General features: G+C 44.6%; 2 protein-coding genes across 5 annotated transcripts in view; both read right to left on the bottom strand.

Moving 5' to 3' along the window:
- Positions 1-24,446, bottom strand: part of LOC309978104 (small integral membrane protein 10-like protein 2A) — a gene marked incomplete at its 5' end in the record, with an annotated part of 129,018 nt that overhangs the window by 51,405 nt on the left and 53,167 nt on the right. The gene's annotated exons all lie outside the window — the stretch shown is intronic.
- ZNF75D (zinc finger protein 75D) lies at positions 12,511-24,222 on the bottom strand. Of its 4 annotated transcripts, XM_082864449.1 has the most exons (6): positions 24,103-24,215; positions 22,097-22,623; positions 20,412-20,604; positions 19,595-19,686; positions 19,133-19,259; positions 12,511-13,617 (listed from the first exon to the last, which is right to left on the bottom strand). In XM_082864449.1, the coding sequence occupies exons 2-6, from the start codon at positions 22,541-22,543 to the stop codon at positions 12,908-12,910; spliced, it is 1,569 nt and encodes a 522-aa protein (XP_082720575.1). In that variant the 5' UTR covers positions 22,544-22,623; positions 24,103-24,215; the 3' UTR covers positions 12,511-12,907. The 4 variants fall into 4 exon arrangements, with proteins under 4 accessions (XP_082720575.1, XP_082720572.1, XP_082720573.1 ...); XM_082864446.1 differs by lacking the exons at positions 19,595-19,686; positions 20,412-20,604; XM_082864447.1 differs by lacking the exons at positions 19,595-19,686; positions 20,412-20,604 and having other exon boundaries at positions 22,487-22,623.

Below are 24,446 nucleotides of genomic sequence, written 5' to 3'. Positions count from 1 at the left end.
TCCCAGTGCAGCAAATATCTCAGTTAATGAGATTTTAACAAGTTAAGGCTATATGAGCTACAGAGAAAAACATCAAAGGTCCCCTCTGACATTTAGCTGGCTATATTTGTTGGTTTACACTGAATATATGTATATTCATGGGCTATGTTTAGCATGACATAAAACTTTCAGTAGCTCTGAAAAATATCAAATGTGTAGCGAACACTGAGTGAAAAGTACAAGCTGAACCCCACCCCTGCCAATTCTACTCTCTAGAGGGGCCCTTTTTATATCTTGGGTATCTATGCAGATATTTCAACATAAAAATATTTTTCCAGTATAAGAAAAATGGTATTATTTTATGTACATTGTCTTCCAAACTTGCTTTCTCTTTCATTAATATATATGGCCATCTTTGCACATTAGTGCACAGAAATCCATCACATTGTTTGCAGTGTCTTCAGTGTAGTCTGTGGAATGGATTCACTATAGTTTATTCGGGGAGGCCTCTGTTGATATTCACTTAAGTGTTTCCAATTTGTAACACATTGGCCAGGGTGATGGGCAGCTGCATGTTCTAGCAGGATGAGTGATCTGAGAGAAATAGTGCCAGTGAGACTGCCATTAGGCCATTGAAAAAGTGCAGGTGAACACAATCTTTTTTTTTTAAAAGAAGAAAGTAAATAGAGAAAATATCTTGCTGCATAGGAGTTTCACAAATGGAATGTTGGAACTATAAGTAGAGACGGATAGGTGGGTATATATCTAGGTGGGTATTTCTAAGCTACTTTTTGGATGGGTAAAGGCTGCAGTTCACTTGGGTCAAAGAAATCTCTCTTGAAGGTATAGTATATGAAGACAGTTAAAAAGCAGAGGCCCCTAACGATTCCCCCACAAAACAGTTAGAACAAATAACTGAGTTCACCAAGCTGCGGGATACAAAACCAAAGCACAAAAGTCTATTGTGTTTCTATACACTAACAATGGACAGTCCAGAAAGGAAATCAGGAAAACAATTCCATTTACAACATCATCAGAAAGAATAAAATACTTAGGAATAAACTGAACCAAGAAGGCAAAGGACTTGTACACAGAAAGCTATAAAACATTGCTGAAATTAAAGAAATAAATGGAAAGACATTCCATGTAAATGGGCTGGATGACTTAATATTGTTCAGATGTCAGTACTCCCCAAAGTGATCTACATGTTCAAGGCACTCCCTATCAAAACCCTAAATACATTATTTTTGGCAGAAATAGAAAAAGTCATCCTAAGATTCCTATAGAATCTCAAGGGACCCTGAATAGCCAAAACAATCTTGAAAAGAAGAAAAGTTGGAGGGCTCACACTTTCTGATTTCAGAACTTACTATGAAGCTACAGTAATCAAAACAGTGTGGTTCTACCTCCAAAGTAAATATAAACATACAGATTAAGAACAGGCATTAAGTTAATGTAGCCACAGACTCTTTAATTGGGGCACAAAATCTCTCCACTGTATACCTAGTGAAAAATAAAAAGCACACTCCATGGTCTCACCTTGGAATTCATAAAGCATCACTTCTGCTGTGCTCTGAGGGTCTATTCATTTTTCTTCATCCTTTCTTCTTTCCATTCCTCAAACCGGATGGTCTCCATTAGGCTGTCTTCACACTTGCTGATTCTCTCTTCAGCCTGCAAAAATCTGCTTTTGAGATTCTCTAGGGACTTTTCATTTCCAATACTGTATTGTTCAACTTCAGAATTTTCACTCGGTTCTTTTTTTTTTTTTTTTTTTTATAATTTCCCCGTCTTCATTAATATTCTCTGTTTGGTAAGATATTGCTCTCCTACTTTCCTTTCATTTTTAAGCATGTTTTAATTTATACCTTTGGACACATTCAGTACAGCTCTTGGAAGGCTTTATCTAGTAAGGCAACATCTGGGCCTTGTCAGGGACAGTTCCCATGAACTGCTTTGTTCCCCTCTGTACTGGTTACACATTTCTGCTTCTTTGCATGCCTTGATCATTTTGCTTAAATTATACATTTCAAATACTATAATGTGCCAACTCTGGAAGTCACATTTTCCCCTTCTTCCAGGTTTGTTGTTGTTGGGAGTTTGTTTGTTTTATCGTTTTTGTTGTTGCTGTTTGTTTAGTGACTTTCCCGAATGAATTTTTACTGTTTGTATTCTTTGTCACTTGCGGTCACTGAAGTTTCTTCTCAGTTACCTTTGTGGTGAACCAACAACTGGAAATAGATTTTATTAAATATCTTGAATCAATAAGTCTCCCAACTTTTGTGTTCATGTTAGGTCATACCTTCAATGCACATGTAGACAGGTTACAAGTCTACTTTAGTCTCAATTCTTGCTTACACAGAAACTCAAGATCAGCCAGAGCAAAAGCATCAGCCTTCTCAAGTGTACCATAGCCTCAGGCAGCCATAAAATTAGCCAATTGCCAGTAACTTTCTTTTCGACAAATGGCCTCAGGAAAGGCTTTTCACCCTGGGTTAACTCCAAGTCGGGACAAATAAAATCAGGTTTGCAAATGGAACCTTCCAGGGAACACCCCAATCTCATCAAATAATAATGCTATGAATACTAGACCCTTGCTTCTATTAATAGATATGATTTGCAAATATATTCTCTCATTCTGTGGGTTGCTCTTTCACTTTCTTGATAATGCCCTTTATTCATTCACGTTTACCTCAAATATTTATTGAAAGTCTCCTATGTACCCCTCACACTGCCAGTTGTATGTTCCATGAGTTTAACAGTGAACATGATAGGCAAGATCCCTGCTCCAGTGAGCTTAACACACAGGCTAGGGCGAGGGGGGGTCACACACCATACATAAAGAAACGGCAATTTCCAATTACAGCAAGAGCTATGAACGAAATAAGCCATTCAACCCAAATGCAAGCATTATTAGCCTTCTAATTTATAAATGGGTAGAGATTTGGACTAGAGTACTGGTTTTCAAAATATGCCCCTTGAACCCCTAGAGAACAGATCCTTAAACTTTAGCATATCAGTGTTCCTTGTTAAAATCAAATGAAAATTATAGGCCATGGGGATTATGGATTTCCTTAGTGAAAAAGCACATGCACCAATAACTTCCTATCTCTCTCTTAGGTTTCATAGATTACCTGAAGTCTATCTGCAGGAAGCTGGTAGGGGTGGCTCTAAGCTTAGCCCATCCTTCTGCCAGAGCAGCTCCTATTGTCCACTATTTTTGCATATTGGACCTTCAAGAAAGATTTTATTTGATCCAAGTGTGTTGTGGGCCCCACTCTCCCAGAAATAGTTTAGAAACACCAAGTTAGAGGATCTCTCTGTGTTCTTTCTCTCTTTCAACAAAACATTAGTAAGAATTCTACCCTTCGAGATGCTTTTTCCTTGTTTACTTTCTTCAATGAAAAAACTAGACTGTGTTCACTTTCTCTTTTTTCATTCTTGCCATCCTCCTGGAACCTGCCTGTCCCTCTTGCCAGTGAGATATAAATTGGGATTAATACAATGTCTCTCGATAGGGGCCTGTCTGAATGAGTCATGGTGAGTTCATTCCATGGACTACACTGCAGCCATTGAAAACAAGGTGGTTGATTTCTGTGCACTACTATGCACAGTCTGATTTCTTAGACTAAAAGCACGGAGTTCTGATTAAGATAAGGTCCACTACATTAATCTAGACAGAAAATAGAGTGAAAGCCTGAATTAAAATAATGCTACAGGGCTTCCCTGGTGGCGCAGTGGTTGAGAGTCCGCCTCCCGATGCAGGGGACACGAGTTCGTGCCCCGGTCCGGAAAGATCCCATATGCCGTGGAGTGGCTGGGCCCGTGAGCCATGGCTGCTGGGCCTGCGCGTCCGGAGTTTGTGCTCCACAATGGGAGAGTCCGCGACAGTGAGAGGCCCACGTACCACAAAAAAAAAAAATAGTGCTACAGCAGATGAAGAGGGAAAAGAGATAAGGAAAACATAAGGAAGCAGAATCCATAGGATCTGGTGATTGATAACATAATACTTCGCTTCCCCCCCACATAATGACACCACAGTAACAGGCTCTAGTATAATAACAGGGGATTATTATACTGTTACACTGCAGTGGAAAAGGCTGCAAGGTCCAGACTCTAAGAAGGAGTTTTTAGGGACAACCAAGCCAACAAGGGAGATAAAAAATAAGGATGCTAGAGGAAATTGATGCGTCTGACACTTACAGCTAGAGCAAGCACTAAACAAAGCCCAACTCCTAGGCAGATTAACATAAAACCTCACTCTGAAGGCCTATTTACCTTAGTTCCTGTTATCTAATATATCATTACAGCTTTCAACAAAGAATTACAATCCATGTTAGAATGAAATAATATTCAGAGTCTGAAGAGACAAAGCAAACATCAGAACAACATTCAGATAATGGCACAGAGTTTAGAATGGTCAAACAGGGAATTAAAAATGGCTATTGGGCTTCCCTGGTGGCGCAGTGGTTGAGAGTCCGCCTGCCGATGCAGGGGACATGGGTTCGTGCCCCGGTCCGGGAAGATCCCACATGCCGCGGAGCGGCTGGGCCCGTGAGCCATGGCCGCTGAGCCTGCGCGTCCGGAGCCTGTGCTCCAAAACGGGAGAGGCCACAACAGTGAGAGGTCCGCATACTGCAAAAGAAAAAAAAAATGGCTATGATTGGGCTTCCCTGGTGGCGCAGTGGTTGAGAGTCCACCTGCCGATGCTAGGGGACACGGGTTCGTGCCCCGGTCCAGGAAGATCCCACATGCCGTGGAGCGGCTAGGCCCGTGAGCCTTGGCCACTGAGCCTGCGCGTCTGGAGCCTGCGCTCCGCAACGGGAGAGGCCACAACAGTGAGAGGCCCGCGTACAGCAAAAAGAAAAAAATAAAATTAAAAAAATTTAAAAATGGCTATGATTAATATGTTAAGGGCTATAATGGAAAAAAAATAGACAACAGGCAAGAATAGACAGGTAGAATACAGAGGAGTGACATCAACAAAAGTAGTAGAGTAGGGAATTTGAAGGGCCTGTCCTTCCACAGAAACACCAAAATGAGCAAACACTGTCAGAACTAAATTGGTCAGACTCTAGGAAATAAAGGTTTGAAGCAACCAAATGAATGCTGAATCAACAAAAAGAAGCCTTCGACAGGAGGGCTTTGTGGTGTTTTAACTGAGCCTTGCCCCCTTCCCCTCCCCTCCATGGTGATAGTCTTGAAGACAGTAGCCCTCATTCCTGATGTAGGTATCTTGTTCTGGAGGAACAGCGTAGACCTTGTTCCCAAGGAATTGTATTTGTCTATTTTGACCCGTCTAGGGTTTCCCTGAGGACAGATACAACGTGCAAGTTTTTTTTCACCCAACTCAGAACTCTCTCATGGTGACACAGTGGCTGTAAAAAGACAAAGATAAAGATAGAATCTTGAAAGCAGCAAGAAAGAAGTGACTCATCAAGTAAAAGGAATCTTCAATAAGATTAGCAGTCAATTTCTCAGAAGAAACCATGGAGACCAGAAGGTAATGGGATAACATATTTAAAATGCTGACAGAAAAAAAAATCTGTCAATCTCTCAACCAAGAATTCTATATCTGGCAAAACTATGCTTCAAAATGGAAAGAGAGGGCTTCCCTGGTGGCGCAGTGGTTGAGAGTCTGCCTGCCGATGCAGGGGACACGGGTTCGTGCCCAGGTCCAGGAAGATACCACATGCCGCGGAGCGCCTGAGCCCGTGAGCCATGGCCGCTGAGCCTGCACGTCCGGAGCCTGTGCTCCGCAATGGGAGAGGCCACAACAGTGAGAGGCCCGCGTACCGAAAAAAAAAAAAATGGAAAGAGAAATTAAGACATCCCCATATTTTTAAAAAGCTGAGAAAAGTCATCGCTAGTAGACCTACCCTAGAAGAAATGCTAAAGTTAATTCTTCCAGCTGAAATGAAAGGATACTAGGCAGTAAATGTAAGTCATATGAAGAAATAAAGAACAGTGGTAAAGATAACAATACAGGTAAATATAAAAGCCACTTTTATCATATTTACGGTTTGTAATACCTCTGTTTCTCCTACATTATTTAAGATGCAAACACATAAAACAATACTTACAAATCTATGTTAATGGAAACAATAAATAGAAATTTAACTTGTAATAATAACTACAAGAGTGGGGACTGAGCTGTATAGGAGCAAAGCTTTTGTATACTATTGAGATTAGGTTGTTATTAATTCAAACTAGATTGTTAAAAGTTTAATATGTCAAGTGTAGTCCCCAGGGTAAACACTTAGAAAATAACTTTAAAAAATACGGGGCTTCCCTGGTGGCTCAGTGGTTAAGAATCCGCCTGCCAATGCAGGGGACACAGCTTCGAGCCCTGGTCTGGGAAGATCCCACATGCCACAGAGCAACTAAGCCCATGCATAACTACTGGGCCCACGCACGACAACTACTGAAGGCCGCGCGCCTAGAGCCTGTGCTCCGCAACAAGAGAAGCCACCGCAATGAGAAGCCCGCGCACTGCAACGAAGAGTAGCCCTCGCTCGCTGCAACTAGAGAAAGCCCATGCACAGCAACGAAGACCCAACACAGCCAAAAATAAATAAATAAAAATAAATAAATTTATAAAAGAAAGAAATAAAGCGCAGATTAAGATCACATTTAACCCTAACCCATTTAACGGCTTCTCCAAGGGCTCTTTCAGCCCTAATGCACTACAAGACTTGAGGGAGTTGGGGATACAGCTTTAAGTTACTGCAGCTGTAATTGTGCCTAAATGCTTGGGGGTCACGAAGACTTTTGATAACCCCAAAAAGGTACGGGCTAGCTTTTTGGACAATTGCCCACATACTCAAAACTTTGAAGGCCCTTTGAAGTCATCCATGGACCCCCAGATGAGGAAGCCTTGCTTCCCAGGTTGGTCAAAGACCACTGAAGGAAAGATATTGATATACTGGGTTGGCCCAAAAGTTCATTCGGGTTTTCCATAGGATGCTACGAAAAACCCCAACGAACTTTTTGGCCAATCCAATGTTTTTTTGTGTGCTGATCTATCCCGTGGGTATGCCCAGCTCCCAGAGGGGCCCTTGCCAGCAAAATGGGTGGAAAAGGCTTTGGATCCCTTTGGCAGGGGAGGGGGAGAGTCTTTGCACAAGGACCATTAGGAGCCCGGCCCTGGGTAGGCCTATGTCCACTGAGCCTGAAGACTTGAGAATTTTCTCCATTCTTGAGAATTTTCAGGAAGATTTCACCCACTGTGTCAGGATCTGCGGGAGTGGGGACTGGACAAAGCAGAGTATAATCCATATAGACTGCCCTATGCTGCTGTATTTTTCTCAGCTCACATTCCCACTTCTCTGTTGTAGCAAGGATTTTAAAAGCAAACAATGTATAGAGTTGAGATGACTATTTTTCAATCTTGGCAGGGGGTTACATTTATCCCTTTAGGTTTATTTCTCTCACACACAAAAATCTGCAGACAGCTTTCGCCCATACTACCTCTACTCTGTGTGAGATCCTGCACCAGCTCCAACAGGGGGAATGCCCGAAATATAAGGTGCTGACACTCCAGTGAATGGGGCACGAGGTGAAGAAGAAAACCCAGAATAACACCCTTTAGGAAAGCTGAGAGCCTCCCCAAGGGAGGCCTGGGGATGGCAGATATATGGGTACTACCTGAAGAGAGAATGCTCCCAGCCATGACATCTTCTGCTACCAAACTCGAGTTCCTCTGAGGTGTCTGCAGTCCTTGGGTCGGAGTCAGTTCCTTCTTGTCACCCCAAGTCGCACACAGCCATACCAGAGCCTAAGGAGGGACGAGGGAAATGTTTCTTGGTGTTTCGTGGCTCTTCCTCTCCACTTCCCCCCTAAATCCCAACCCTGGAGCAGAGCTCCCTCCGGAAGCCGGCCTGGCCACCTCCCTCCCTCCTTCCCCCGGGTTGTCCAGATCTGAGGGTGAAGGGTGCTCACCACCACTCCTCTCACCTCGCCTCCCGCCCTCTCCCCCTCATACGCTCATGATTGTTGACCCTGGGGAGGGCTTCCCTGACTCCTTGTCACTTTGTCCACAGCTGCATCCCTTGCCTGGCACCACGATGGTAGTAAGAAGCAGGGGGCACAGAGGGAGGGAAGAGAGGCGAAGACGGCCACGGGAATGGAAGGGCTTAGAAGCGACTACGTCCGGCTGCCGAGCCTGGGAGAGACTTTGGCAGGGAGTCCCCTCCTTTACGTGACCGACAACCTAACATTTAATGATTTTCAACGGACACAGAGAGAAGGTAGCAAGGAGAGCATTTAAATCTCCTGACAAAGATGAGACCATGATTCCTTTTTTCTTCTCTCCCGCCCTGCCTGCCCATTCTCAGTCACCATGGCCGTTCCTCTGGGAACAGTGGGACAGTTTACACTCACTATTGGCAGTGGCCATGGCAGAGGGAGCCAGGCAGTGAAGGAGGAAGAGGCCGCTGGAGTGGGGGAAGGGCTGGAAGGGACCCCCCACACACAACAGGCTCTTGAGTAGCAGTCACCTCGCTGTTTTCTGGGAGGGAGAAGCTGAAGAGCCAGGCCCTGCACGCGGCTGGACAGATCTGGCCTGGACACGCGGACACGCCCTAGCGTCTCGGCCACAGTGGGCAGTGGCCCCCTGCTCCCCGACCCCTTGACTCCCAACCTCAGGCATCACAAATGCAGACCGATCAGAGTGCAAGAGGACCGCTGGCCTCTGCTGCCCTGGCTCCTTTCTCATCCTCTTTGCTCAGCCCATCTTTTCCCTGATGTCCCTCAGTTGCTGAGGGCCGGAGCACAGGGGTGGGGATAGGAGCCCACACCCCTCACACCTGGCTCAGGTCAGCTTTCGTCTCCTCAGTGCCATCTCCGCCTGTGGGATCTGAAGTTGGAGTGTTCTGCCTCTCCGTTCTGTCCCGAGTGAATATCCGGCCTGTGTCTCCAGCCCCCGGGCTTTTGTGTGATGTCTTCCTGTTGTGTCCTCAGAAAAGCATCAGAGTTCTCGTCTTTCAGCCACACGCTGGGGAGGTGGCAGGTGAGTATGAAGCAGAATGACATCTCCCCTCCATTCCCTCCTGCTATTTCCTGCCTTAGTGCCCACGTCTCTTCTTTGTCTGAGATGATGAGGGCTGATGTGAGTGGTCAGGATGCACGAGCAAGGAGCCCCTGCGAGGCTGTGGCAGAGGGTTGATAGGGAAGAAGAGGTACTAATGAGTCAGCTAGGAGCCCCAACTTCTACATCCTGTGCCACAACAGCTGGGACAAGAATGTCCATTCTTCCTGGAGCCCCTGTGTTCAAAGGGTGCTGGAGTATCTGAACTTGGAACCAGGAATCCTCGATTCTTTTCCTGTTTCTGCCCATTCACATCTAAAGGTCTTCCTGCCACTTGCCTTAAAAAAAATCTCTAAAACAGGACCCATGTTCCATGCTTCTGACCTCTCCTGGGAAGGTCAGCATAGACGAGGACCTGGAAGATGAGCTCTGAAGCTAAAAGGTGTTGTAACTGGGGATGGCAGCTTTGGGAAAACAGAGTGCCCTTTTGCTGACCCATTTTCAGGAACTTTGCTGAATCTCATGAAGGGGCAGTAACTGCGGGCTCCATCCACGCGGTACTTCCTTCAACTTTTGAATCCATCTCTTCTTTCTAAATGCTAAGCAGGGAATTCCCTGGCGGTCCAGTTGTTAGGACTCCGTGCTTCCACTGCAGGGGGACGCAGGTTCGATCCCTGGTCGGGGAATTAAGATCGCGCAAGCCACGTGTCGCGGCTAAAAAAAAAAAAAAAAAAGCTACACAAATAAATGCCCTTTGCGTGGCAGCATGATACCAGCTATCTAGGGTGCTACCAAACATGGATTCACACAGAAAGTGCCCTCTGCAGGAAGCTGAACTTCCCCTTAGTTCCAAGGGCACAATCACAGAGAGACCTGGAAGGGATGGTGGGGCAGTCCTCCAAGCCTTTTGCAGTATAATGGTCTCCTTTCCTTCCGGGTCACTTCCTCCTGTGAGATTAACTCTTTCATTCTTTTTAGTGGCCGTTCTACAGTCACCTCTTATGAGTTTGAGGATACACCTAATAGTGTAAATACTGTCCACAAAAATTCCACCCCTAGCCATCACTTGCCCTCCTTTTTCAAGCATCTCAAGTTTAAGGAATCTAATATATTGTGGTTGTTACTCATTAGCAGTGTATCTAGCTGAATGGGGACATTAGCTTATTGCTTACCACTGACTAGAGAGGAGCATCTCTAGAAAGGAATGTCACACCAGAAGGCTACCCTTCTGACCATCATGAGCCAGCTTTAAAAAGAGCTGGAGGGGCTTCCCTGCTGGCGCAGTGGTTAAGAATCCGCCTGCCAATGCAAGGGACACGGGTTCGAGCCCCGGTCCGGGAAGATCCCACATGCCGCGGAGCGGCTGGGCCCATGAGCCATGGCCGCTGAGCCTGCGCGTCTGGAGCCTGTGCTCCGCAACGGGAGAGGCCGCGACAGTGAGAGGCCCGCGCACCGTGATGAAGAGTGGCCCCCGCTCACCGCAACTGGAGAAAGCCCTCGCACAGAAACCAAGACCCAACACAGGCAAAAATAAACAAACAGGGCTCCCCTGGTGGCGCAGTGGTTGAGAGTCCGCCTGCCGATGCAGGGGACACGGGTTCATGCCCCGGTCTGGGAGGATCCCACATGCCGCAGAGCGGCTGGGCCTGTGAGCCATGGCCGCTGAGCCTGCGCGTCCGGAGCCTGTGCTCCGCAACGGGGGAGGCCACAACAGTGAGAGACCCGCATACAGCAAAAATAAATAAATTTATAAAAAAAAAAACAGCTGGAAATGATGGAAAACTCAGTAAGGATGCTTAAAAGCTGAATAAGTAGACAGAGTTGATTTTTTAAAACAAGATGAAAGATGTTCCAAATGTTTATGGACCATCTTCTGTAACATGGTTTATGGACCATGAACATAGACTGTTCCAAATGTTTATGGACCATCTTCTGTAACCAATGTTAGGCATGCTCACCAGTCTCTCTTAATTCTCACAGCAGCCCTGATAGGAAGGAATCACTATCTCCATTTTATAAACATGTAAACAAGCTTAGAAAGGACTCTTCATGGAAAAATTATCTGGGGAATTCCCTGGTGGTCCAGTGGTTAAGACTCAGCGCTCTCACTGCCAGGGCCCAGGTTCCACCCCTGGTTGGGGAACTAAGATCACGCATGCCGTGCGGTGTGGCCCAAAAAAAAAAAAGAAGAAAAAAAGAGAAAAATTATCTGAAGACACCTATTCTAAAAAAGTGAACGTTGGTCACCTCTGGGTAATATGGAAACAATGGTTTTGTCTGATGTTTAAATCTCATATGAAACAAAATGCCGTTTTCATTTAAAAAGTAAAATTTTATGAAATAATAAGTATATAGAAGGCTTGACCAACATCCTAAACTAGGATCTGACACAGGTATAAACCCATGTCTTCCAACTTCCCTGCCCTTCCCTTGACATCACATCGTCTTCTCAGGAGATACAGTTGTCTCTCCTGCAGGGGATTGGTTCTAGGACCCCCTGCAGCTACCAAAATCTGAGGATGCTTAAGTCCCTTATGTAAAATGGTGCAGTATTTACATATAACCTACACACATCTTCCCATATACTTTAAATCACCTCTAGATTACTTACAATACCTAGTACAATGTAAATGCTATGTAAACAGTTGCCAGCATGCAGCAAATTCATGTTTTACCTTTCCTAAGCTCTGGAATTTTTTTGATCCGCGGTTGGTTGAATCTGTGCACGTGGAACCTGTGGATATAGAGGGCCAACTGCGCAACCTCAGGCCAATGGGGAAGGAAAAGGAACCACCATGAACAAACCAGTTTCTGTCTGACCTGGCTCTCACTGAGCCATCACTCTAAGTCACAGGCCTCACCCTGCTCTGACTGGACACTCCCTCCTCACATCCAATGTTCACCGAGGCTATGAGGCCATGAGGCCACGTAGCTCTCCTTACCACTCTAGTAAATCAGTTTGCAAAATCTCCAGACCTTCCTGCAAAGCATCCATGTATATGGGGCTGTGGCTGAACAGCCATAAAAATGGGCCTCCTGTTAGGTCCTGGAGCAGGGTGGCATCAACTTGAAAGCCTTCCAGTCCACATAGTGAAAGTCAAAAAAAGGCCATTCACCACTGCCCTCTGCCTTCTACAGATACCTGGATGAGGGCCCCGATTACCTCCTTCATCATTTCATTCTGAATACCTCAGTGGTGAGAGGACCAGCAGGAAGAAAGATATCAAGTGCTTCCAGGGTCCCTAGGTCTGTGCTGGCATTCAGGCCTCTGTGTGCTGCTTGGAATTCCTTTGACAGAAAACACTGCAGCAGTAGTGGCTGCTCAGGAGAGAGGCAACTAGAATGGGGGTACTTCTCCCAGGGCAAACACTGAACCCTCTCTTCCTATTCCAGAATGAAGTTCCCTGAACCCTGGTTTGGTTGTTCGTGTAGCCAGAATGGTAGCCACAGAAACTGCCTCAAACTTAGTAATTCTCTCTGAGCTCCCTTCAGAGGACCTGAATACTCTTATTTTCTGTCTCTCCTGAGAAAGAATGGGAGTAGGACTCATGGCCATCACATATATGCTGAGCACCTGATACCTGAAAAATTTAGATCATGGGGGGTGGGGAAGCTGAGTAACCAGACAGATACAGATAGTTAGAAATAGATAGATAGGTAACTTTAGATATATGAGAACTATTTCACTCTTTTATTTATAAAGAAGTCATTATGGATCAGTCTTGTGCTAGGAGGCACTGAGGATACAATGCTGAATAAAAGAGAGTTTAGATTCCTTTTTATGAAACATAACATGTGCCCCTCCCAAATTTTGTTGATGATAGACTCCTATCACTGGGTGCCTCATCATTTTGTATTCTTTTATCACCTCTAGGGTCAAGCTCTAGCTGCTGGCTTTCTTCAGACTGGAGACACTGGACACGATTCCCTTCTCCTGTGGAGTTTCTGGTGTCTAAGAAGGCTTGACCGCCTGCTAAAATTTCTCCTGCATATGCTACAAGTATAAGGCTGCTCACCCGTGTGGGTTCTCTGGTGTTTAATAAGGTGGGAGTTCTGAATGAATCTTTTCCCACATTCATAACATTTAAAGGGTTTTTCTCCTGTGTGAATTCTTAGGTGGGTGTGTAGATTTGTGTTATGACTGAAGCTTTTCCCACACCATGAGCATCTATATGGTTTTATTCCTTGGTGTGCCAGTAAGTGCTTATTAAGATCTGAACTCCACCTAAACCTCTTATCACATTGTTGACATTTATAGGGTTTCTCTTCAGTGTGAATTCTCTGGTGCTTAATTAGGTCAGAGCTAACCCTGAAGCTTTTCCCACATTCCTGACATTTAAAAGGTTTCTCTCCTGCATGGCCTTTCCCATGAAGATCCATACGTTTTGGAAGCTCTTGTCTGCAAGTTGTAAGTTTCTTTCTTTTCTTCCCTGGAAAAGCTCGATGCCGTTTCCGTACCCTGTGTGTACCACCATGATTTTCTCTGCCCGTTGTTTTCTGGGCAACTTTCATTCTGGCCTTTCTTAATACTTTGCATCCTGATGCTTGTATTTCTAATGTAGAAAGAGACATAGGTTGGTCATTTCCAGTGTCATTTTTGAGCTTTAACCCTGTTGGAATAAACAGAAGAATCAGACATCTGATCCCAGAACAAGAAAACTACAGGAATGAAAAGAAAAATCAATGATGACAGCTTTTAAAAAATACAAGAACAAGTGATTTCTGGTCCAATCTGGACAAAATGGCATAGACCCATTTCTCCCTGATCCTCCTTGCTAGGCACAACAACAAACCCATTCAAGAATGCAAGACACAATGAACAGAGAATTCTAAAAAGTGGTAAAAAGAAGGCAAAATGGTTTGGGACCCCAGAACTACAAGAGTAACACAGCAGATGTCTTACATCCCCACACCCAAAAAAGAAGGCAAACCAGATCTAGTGTTTTCCAAACCGCAACCTAGCAACAGAAGGCTACCTGGATAGGCTTATTCCTTCCCAAATCTGAATGGGAAACCTTCTGACAACACTAGAACTCCAGTGAGGAGACACCAAATTAGGCATGCAGAACTAGCAAGAGGGACCTAGCCACAAGTGGCCGGGCCCAGGAAGCCTTTTCATCCCTACAGGTCAGAGATTCCCACTGAGAGACACTCTGGCCTAGGTAAATATCTTCCTCACCATCAGGCAGCACCAGCGGGGATGCAAGGGAACCCTAGCAGTACCATATAAACCAAGGAGACCACAATAACACTATAAAGGCTCTGAAAACTAAACTGTCACTAGACACATACTCCACAAAAGTAGGAAAGAACCTGTGTGCTAAATTAAAACAGAGTGACTGCCCATTAAAATAAAATATTTAAATAGGACCCAGACTCTCCTAACATAATAGACAAAATGATCAGGATGCATCACACCTAGAAATAACACATCACACCTAGAACCAAAAAAAAAAAAAAAATCACAGCTTGAGTGAGAAAAGGCAATCTGACAAAAAATGGAATCAGACTGGAAGTCAAAACCAGAAAGACAACAGAAAAATCTAAAAATATATGGAAATGAAACAGCATACTTCTAAATAATCCATGATTCAAACAGAAAGTCTCAAGGGTAATTTAAAAATACATAGTTAAATGAAATTAAAATATATCAAAATATGTGGAATGCAGCTAAGGGAATGCTCAGAGGAAAATGTATAGCCCTAAATGCTTACAATAAAAAAGAAGAAAGGTCTCAAATAAATAATCTAAGTTCCTAACTCAAGAAACTAGAAAAAAAGCAAAATAAAATTTTAAAAAGTTGAAGAAAGGAATAATAAAGATCACAAAAGAAATCACAATCAAACAAAAAGCTTATTCTTAAAGAAAATAAAATTGATAAACCTATATCAACACTGACAAAAATAATAGGAGAGAAGATATAAACCATCAGTGTCAAGAAGGAAATTGGGTATATCTCTACACATTCTGAAGCAATTAAAAAGGTAATAAGGGGGCTTCCCTGGTGGCGCAGTGGTTGAGAGTCCGCCTGCCGATGCAGGGGACGCGGGTTCGTGCCCCGGTCCGGGAAGATCCCACATGCTGCAGAGCGGCTGGGCCTGTGAGCCATGGCCGCTGAGCCTGCGCGTCCAGAGCCTGTGCTCCGCAGCGGGAGAGGCCACAACAGTGAGAGAGGCCCGCGTACCACAAAAAAAAAAAAAAAAAAAAGATAATAAGGGAATACTATAAACAACTTATGTTCATGGATTTTAAAAGTTAGGAAAAATGGGCCAATTTCTCAAAATCCACAAACTACCGTAATTCAACCAATATGAAATAGATAATCTGAATAGCACTCTGACCATTAGAGAAACTGAATTCATAATTTAAAAGCTGCTAAAAAAGACATCTCCAGGTTCATACAGTGTTACTGGAGAATTCTACCAAATATTTATAGAATTAACACCACTTGTATATAATCTCTTCCAGAAAAGACAAGAGGAAGAAATACTACCCAAGTCATTTTATAAGGCCAGTAATTACCCTGATAGCAAAATCATACAAAGACAGTACTAAAAAAGAAAACTACAGACTAACATCTCCCATGAACTTAAATACAACAATCCTCAACAAAATACTGGTAAACTGAATGTAACAATAATTAAGAATTATATACCATGATCAAGTAGGATTTACTGCAGGTATGCAAAGCTGGTTCAACATTTGAAATCAATCAACATAACCCACCATATCAACGAGCTTTGAAAGATCATAATCCCATTAACTGACACAGAAAAGTATTTGACAAACCCCACATCCATTCACGATAAAAAACACTCAGAAAATAAGGAATGATATCGACCTGATAAGAGTATCAACAAAAAAACCTGTACTAACATCATAGGTAATAGTGAAAGACTTAAAAAACTTCTTAGAACTAATAAGTGAGTTCAGTAGGGTCACAGGATAAGAGAACAAAACAAAATTAGTGGCACGCCTATACAAAAACAATAAACATGCAGAAACCAAATTTAAAATAATACCATTTACAATTGCTCCAATGAAAATTAGCTTCTACATACACGTAACAAACATGCAAAAGATCTGTACACTGAAAATTACAAAAAGCTAATGAAAGAAGTCAAAGAAGACCCGAATAAATAGACATACTGTGTTCACTGATTAGAAAGATCAACATAGTAAAGATATCACTCCCCCTCAAATTAATATATAGGTTTAATGTAATTTCTAGCAAAATTCCAACAAAGTTTATTGTAGACATAGCTAAGCTTATTCTAAAATTTACATGGAAAGGAACAGGCCCTAGAATAGCTAAAATAAAATTTTATCTTGACAAAAGAATAAAGTGGGAAGAATCACTCTACCTGACAGATATTAAGGCTTCCTAAATTGTATAGCTACAGTAATCAAGACAGTGCCATACTGGCAGAAGGATAGACACATAGCTCGATGGAACAAAATAGATGTACACAAATATGCCCAACTGATCTTTGACAAAAGTGCAAAAGCATTTCAGTGGAGGAAGGCCAGTCTCTTCAACAAACGAGGCTGAAGCAATTGGACCTCCATAGGCAAAAAAAATGAACTTCAACCTAAACTTCATACCTTATATAATAATCAACTCAATAAGAATCGTGGACTTAAATGTAAAATTATAAAACTTTTAGGAAAAACATAGAAAATTTCAGGGATCTATAGCTAGTCAGACTGCTAGCCTTGATAACAAAAATACAATCTATAAAAGGAAAAAATAAAAAATTGGTTATCACAATTCAAAATTTTTACTCTGTGGAAGCCCATGGGAAGAGGATAAAAAGAAGAATACACAGCCTTGGGGAAACTCCTTGCAAACCACATATCCACGAAAGCACTAGAATCTAGAATCTATAAAGAACTCTCAAAACTCAACAGTTAAAAAACAACTTAATTAAAATATGGGCAAAAGCCATTTCACTGAACATAGAGATAGCAAATAAGCACATGAAAAGCTACAAAACATCATTAGCTATTAGGGAAATGCAAATCCAAACCACAATGAGATAACACTACATACTTAGCAGAAAGGCAAAAAAAGTATTTTTTTAAAAAATGGTGATACTACTAAACAATGGCAAGAATGTAGAAAAACTGGATCACATCCATTGCTGGCTGAGAATGTAAAATGGTACAGCAACTTTGAAAAACAGTTTGGCATTAAACATGTAATTACCATATGAACCAGCAATTGCACCCTTAAAGGCATTTATCCCAGAGAAACGAAAACTTATCTCTACACAAAATCCTGTACGTGAATGTTCACGGCAGCTTTATTCGCAATAGCCAAAAACTGAAGACAGCAAAAATACCTTTCGATGGGTGAATGGTTAAACAAATTGTGGCATATCAATATCATGGAATGCTTCTCAGCAGTTCATCTGAACTACCGATACACGCAATAGCTAAGATGAATTTCCAGGGACTTATTCTGAATGAGAAAAGTTAATCCCCCAAAGCTACATACTGCATGACTCTATTCATATAACATTTTTGAAATGGCAAAATTAAAAAACTGTAGAACAGATCAGTGGTTGGCATAGGTTGGTGATGGGGTGGGATGTGGGAGGGAAATGTGTGTGGTTATAAAAGGGCAACAGGAGGGCTCCTTGTGGTTATGTAACTGTCCAGTATCTTGATTGTGGGGGTGAATACACAAACCTCAACATGTGATAAAACTTTACAGATCTAAACACACACACATACAAGGGAAAACGGAAACATGAATAAGGTCAGTGGACTATATCAGTATTAATATCCTGGTTGTGATATTATATACTTTTGCAAAAGTTATCATTGAGGGAAAATGGGTAAAGTGTACATGGGTTCTCTTTGTATTACATTTTAAATATGCATATGAATCTACAATTAACTCAATTAAAAGTTTAATTAAAAAAAATACAGGGCTTCCCTGGTGGCGCAGTGGTTGAGAGTCCGCCCGCCGATGCAGGGCACATGGGTTCGTGCCCCGATCTGGGAGGGTCCCGCATGCCGCGGAGCGGCTGGGCCCGTGAGCCATGGCCACTGGGCCTGCGCATCTGAAGCCTGTGCTCCGCAACGGGAGAGGCCACAACACTGAGAGGACTGCGTACCGCAAAAAAAAAAAAGAAAAAATACAGGAACAGAATCTTAAAAATGTTAAGCTCCTATAAAGGTTCCTATCAAGGAATCTTCTCCTCTTCCTATGTATACACTTACCTCAAGGAGACTCTCTAACACTGTCCTTGAACTCTTGGGGACCTCGGGTGTATGGTTCTTGCCCTTGTGCTAAACAGATCGCTTTAAGTTTAGGGTGCAATGATAATGTTCTGAGAATAAAACTTTGAGGTCATGGACTGCCATCTTAATTCCAGACTATTTTCAGGAAAAGTGAATGACTCTTTTATACTTTTATTTACTCCCAACATTTAAATGGGCAGAATCTTAGATTCCACATCTTCTTTATACTCTACTGTGGTTGTAGGTGGATATGCAATGAGGAAGCGAAGAACTAAACCTATAAGGAGGACAGATGGAAACGACGTGGAGGGGGCGGGGAGTCCAGTGGTATTCCAGCAGACCTGCTTAGAGATGAGGTGCCTTAGACCAGATGGTGAGAGCAGAAGAGGTTGAGACGTGGTTGTATTCAGCACCTTTTGTTAAAAACTTTTTAATCTTATACTGGAGTATAGTTGATTAACGGCGTTGCAGGACCTATTTTGAAGACAGAGCTCAGGGCACTTGCTGACGGATCGGCTGGGGGGTGTAACAAAAAGACCAGAAACAAGGATAACTGAGAGGTTTTGGGCCTGAGCAACTGGGTAAGTCGTGGTGCCCGCTACTGACATGGAAAAGATATGGGAAGAGTGGGTTTGCAGGGCGGGGCAGGAGTATGAGAGATTAAGAACTCTATCTAGAATAAAGAAGTGAGATGTGTATTCGTAAAAAGCTCTCCGGGTGGTCTGGATATGCCTTTCCTTTTCCCCACACCATCAAGCTGAGAACCAACCCGCCACTGGAACACTGGGACTTTCTCACAGGAGTTCATTTTTCATGAACTGAGGACGGGACAGATTACACAAGTTCTACACAAAGAAAAGGAAGAATCTTTACCTAGAGAGATGACAGTCTCATAGTTTTCCTGCATTACATTATGGTAGAGGATCTTCTGAGCAGGGTCCAGTAATTGCCATTCTTCCTCGGTAAAAAACAAGGCCACATCTTCAAATGTCAACAGACTCTAAAGAAGAGAATAAGTTGTAGTTCAGTACTTGCCACGACAAAAGCCATCCTATCACTCATCTCCGAATGACACGGGAGGCCAGTCACTGAAGACCTTAAGAGTATAATATTTAAGGGAAAAGAAGTGAGATGGCAGAAAAGGAAGGCACCAAAGAGATCAGTACACAGCTTGGGAGGTGCCCAATTCCCACAGGGCAAAGCCTCGTTGCCTAGAGAACACCTGGGGCTAACGCACCTCACAGCACCTGCCAGGTACGGTGGGTCATGGGTAGCAGAGAAAAGCAGACAAGGTCACGTTCAGGCTGCCTGGAAAAGCTGGAAAGTACAGCTCACCTGGGACTCAGGCAGGATGAGCTCAGATGCCATCTTCCAGCTTGGGGTGGTTTCCTGCTCAGAAAAGGCTAGAATCTGTTGAGCAGGCACAGCTGTGGGGGGGAAAGAGCCAGAAAAACTTTCTCTTTTCTATTTATGAATACCCTGAGGCAATTTCTACAATATAGGACTCCTTCGGTAAAGATGGCTCATCTTCGCGCACGTGTGTGCGCGTGCGTGTGTGATGTGCTGTGCCAGAAGTGACCTTCTCCTTGCAAACAAGAACCAAATATCCACCACTCCGCAGAATTGGTTCCCAGTTGACTCTTTCCACAGATTTCATGAAATAAAAGGAAATCCATTATGTTTTTCCTCTCATAAAATAAATTGTTTGCTGAGCTGGGCAAGAATTAGAGGTGTTTGAAAATGAAAGCCTCAGGTCCTCCAGTGTACGGTAGGAAATGTGGGAGATTTATTACTTTTTTCCTGGTGTACAATTATCTTCCCATTCTGCCAATGACAGTCCATTTCTGATCCCAATTTCTCCTTTAACTTGTAAGGGTGAGATGACCCCGCCTGTTCCTGCTGTATCTTCCTCTCTCCTCTCAGATTTCTAAGGAGCAAGGTCCACACTGTAAATACCAGGGTTCTGTGGTTGGGATGTTTCTGTACCACAGAATGACCCTCACCTTCACCCACCACTGGCCTGCTATACTCCCACCAGAGAGACATCCTAAGTGCCAGCAGGGCTGGGCAGCTGGAAAATTCCGTGACATTCTAGCTGAACCAATTACTATCACAGCTCCCAGGAGAAGAGAATTATTATGAAGCTCCTCACCTCTTCCATATAAAGGCTGGGTTTCTTTCTGAGTATTCCAGCCCAGCTGTTCTTGCAGTACCCGGTATGTATTCCAACATTCTTTCTGGAACACACCCATTGGTTGGGGCTCTGCTGGCTTCCACTTAAAGCCTGGGGCCACTGCTGTTCCTCCCAAGAGCAATGCCTCCTTTCCCAGCTCATGGGCTGTGACCTAGAAATAATCCCCATCCTCGTTAGCAAAGAACTTTTGGCCTTGGGGTGGTGGTGGAGGAACAAACAAGACTAGAGCCCAGGTTTGGGGAGCGTGTAACGTTAAAGGAAGTCATTTTTTAATTAATTAATTTATTTTTGCTGTGTTGGGTCTTCGTTTCTGTGCGAGGGCTTTCTCTAGTTGTGGCAAGCGGGGGCCACTCTTCATCGCGGTGCATGGGCCTCTCACCATCGCAGCCTCTCCTGTTGCAGAGCACAGGCTCCAGACGCGCAGGCTCAGTAGTTGTGGCTCACAGGCCTAGTCGCTCCATGGCATGTGGGATCCTCCCAGACCAGGGCTCGAACCCATGTCCCCTGCATTAGCAGGCAGATTCTCAACCACTGCGTCACCAGGGAAGCCCAGGAAGTCATTTTTAAAAAGAGATACTGCACCGTGGTTTCCTCACAAGGAACTATACACGTGATCTGGGAAGATTAGGATAAAATGAGAGAAGCTGTGACTGCTGCCGGCCTCCACCCCTCCACAGATGCCACAGCTCAGGCCACGAGCAGGGTGGGGTAGGCTGCCTGTCCTTTTGCTGCCTCCACTCTCTTGCTTTCTAGACTTGGATCCTTGACCTAGTGGATTTGTATCTTCTAGTTTTCTCTAAAACAAAATAAGGACGCAAAGAAAAAAGGTTTTCCTGTCAGTCAGATTTTCCAATCCTCCCATGTCCAGGGAACGATTTCATGGAGAAAGGGGATGCAGCAGAGGGAAAAAATGAGGGAAGAGTTGGGACTCTAACTTTCCTCCATATGCTTCAGTTGTAATAAGACACCTGTGTTCCTCAAGGTGGACTCTCGAGGAAAGGAAGTGTGCTGCCATCTCCCAAGGACAGACCTTGGTTCCCCACTCACCAGCAAGGCCAAGGCCAAGCACTAAGGGAGGCCACAGGGCTCTTTCCTCCTGGCCCTGAGATGTGTGTTCCCACCACAGAGGGCACCACCCCTCAGCACTTTCTCTCCATTTTTCTGTTGGCACTTTTCTTCTTTCCGTATCCCTGTTTCCCTTTTTTCTATCTCTTCTCTTCCTTTGCAGTCTCCCCAGAGATGTTTGATTTATACTTCGGTTGCTACCCTCTCTTGCCTTTGATCTCTAAGTGCTGTCCACGCTTTCAGGTTTTTTTCTCCTTCCCCAAGTCTTTCTTGCCTTTTATTTCTCTGTTGCTAAGTCCTGTCTCCTCAGCCATGCTAGACCAGGCCCATCACCCTCATTTCACCCTGGCCCTGAAGAGGGCGAAATGCATTTCTTTTCTCGAAGGCCAGGAAAGACTCCCAGGAACTCCGAAACCTGGAGGCTGACTGTCGCTGCCAGTCTGTGATTTCAGATCGCACTTAGCTGTTCTAAAGCAACAACAGAAGAATGACCTAATCCATCCCATTATCCAATTAGCAGCCCCCGCCCCGGACCTTTACCCTATTTCAGTGTACACGTAAGGAATCTTTCTGCTCACCTCATTACTTATTCCACCATGTTCTTTCTGAAAACGGTCTACCAGGGCCACAGCCTCTCTGATGCTCTGTGGATGATACTTCTGCACCCAGTTCTGGATATCCCTGGGCAGAATGGTCAGGAACTGCTCTAGCACCAGCAATTCCAAGATCTGCTCTTTTGAGTGGATCTCTGGCCTCAGCCACTGATGGCATAATTCCTGCAGTTGGCTGACAGCCTCAAGCGGTCCAGGTGCTTCATGATAATAGAAGCTCCGGAAGTGCTGGCGAGCGCTCTCAGGACCAAGACTGTCCATCTGTGGGCTGGATTTCTTACTCTGACTGGAGCTCTCTTTCACAGACCCCTTAGTCTCCCACAAAGCCTCCACGTGTGGGTACAAGCATGCATTCACCTTCAGATGTCTCATCATCATTTGCTCTAGGAATAGTTTTACTCCTATGTGTGACATCCTCCTGGTGCCACCTTTGACAACTGAGGCCTTGTCAGGCTTGGTACAAAACCAATGAGTGGATCTTCTCCCCAAGGTCACTGAGGGAGGGCAGAAAAAAAAAGTAAACGTCAAGAAGAAAGCCACATGACACATATTTACTTGCTATTTATAGTTATCAGAGAAGAAAGAACAGAAAAGTTCCTGTCCTGCCTCGCCTTTAAAATCAACTGCCACTCAGGATGACTCAAGACTACTTCTGGACGTGTTTTTCCCCTTTCCTCTGTTACCCAACTCTGAAACAAAGCACAGCTCAGGGAAGACAAAAGTCAGTTGATCACTTTTTTTTTTTAAGGTTGATGGGTGAAAAAACTGGCACCCATTCACTAAAACGAGCTTTGATATTATCCAACACTTAACCTGTGTGCTTCCTGTCCCACCTTTACAAATGGGGCATATTTGACTTTCTCTAAATTGTAATAGATCACCCCAGTTTTTTGTCTTTAGTCAGGGTGAAAACAGCTTCTCTGCCCCTTCATCCTATTATGGAGACTGACGCCTTTGCTTCATGGAACATTTGATATTCTCTTTTCATATTAATATTGGAAAGGAAACTGAGGCGGCCAGATCAGAAAAGAAGTAATTAGAGAAAAAGTAACCTTATTCCTCTCAGCAAGTATCCCCCCACTAAGCAATAAGATGGCATCAACATTGTTTTTCTGGGGGAAGACTTATAAAGGGCACTGAGCAGCTCTGTACCTGTGTCTGAAAATTTTTGCTTACTTTACTGGAAAAACTGACAGTTGGCTTTGTTTACAAGATACCCAAACGTCAAACTATAAAAAAGGAAAGGTGAAACGGTGACGATTAAGGTTCTTCAGAGACAGGAAGGGTCCTTGTAAACGTAAGCCTTCTCTTGACTTTACAATTCCTCAGGGTCATAGAGATCTTTAAGCAAGGCTGAGGACGGCCTTGAGAGTCTGATTTTCTCGGAGGTGATCCAGCAGAAACAACAAAGTTCTTTCAAGGATGTCACCGGTATTCAAAGAAATAATTTGGCTGGTTCCTTGCTGCCTGTACAGGCTCAGGAGGTACCGGGACACGTCCTGTTTTTCTTTGTCAGCCAAAACTAATGTCTAGGAAGCTGAAATGACCCTTTCTCCAGGGATATGCTCATAAGCCAGCGGAAACGGGCAAGTTTCGCTGGGCTCCTTGGTAGGCCTTACGCCCCATCCCCCATCTACACCTACATGTGAGGACCGACCGCGAGGGCGCCCGCGTGCACTCAGCACACCGGCAGCCTCCGAGCGTGCTTCAGCAGCAGCCCTGGGTTATATCTGCACACAGGGCACAAAGAGGTTGCTTCCAGAGATTAGATGTGGCTGTAGGAGACTGAGTGCCGGCCTCGCTGAGAACAGGTCCCGCCGGCTCTCAGGCCGACCCGCCGCCCGGCAGCGACGCCACCACGAAAAGGAAAAGGCTGCGCGCCCGCACCCCAGCTCGCCACCACGCAGCTGGCGCGTGCGGCCGGCATCTCTCGGGGGCCCTCCTGACCAAACCCAGAAGGAAAATCAAATTACCTCCACCCAGCTCCGGCTTCCGTGGACGCCACTTCCCTCTTTCTGGGCTCGGCTATGAAGTCGCCACGCCTCTCGCCCCCGCGGGGAGGAAGGAAGGTCCGGGTTCCCGCGCTCCCGGGGGCGATGTCGGGAAAGCGCGAGGCCCCGCGAGCGGCGCGCCAAGAGTCCGGGAGCGCGGGGCCTTGGCAGCTCACTCCCCAGCCCAATCCCACTAGCGGCCCGAGAACATTCCGCAACCCGCCATTTCGGGGTCGCGGGCTGTGGACTGGCCCCAACCGGAAAAGGAAGAATGCATTTCCGGTGGTTCCGTGACAGCCACGCCCAACCTCGCCCTCCCTCAGTCT

Source organism: Leucopleurus acutus, assembly GCF_964270905.1.
Source record: "Leucopleurus acutus genome assembly, chromosome: X".
Lineage (NCBI taxonomy): Eukaryota > Metazoa > Chordata > Mammalia > Artiodactyla > Delphinidae > Leucopleurus > Leucopleurus acutus.
This window is presented reverse-complemented; position numbering and strand designations above follow the sequence as displayed.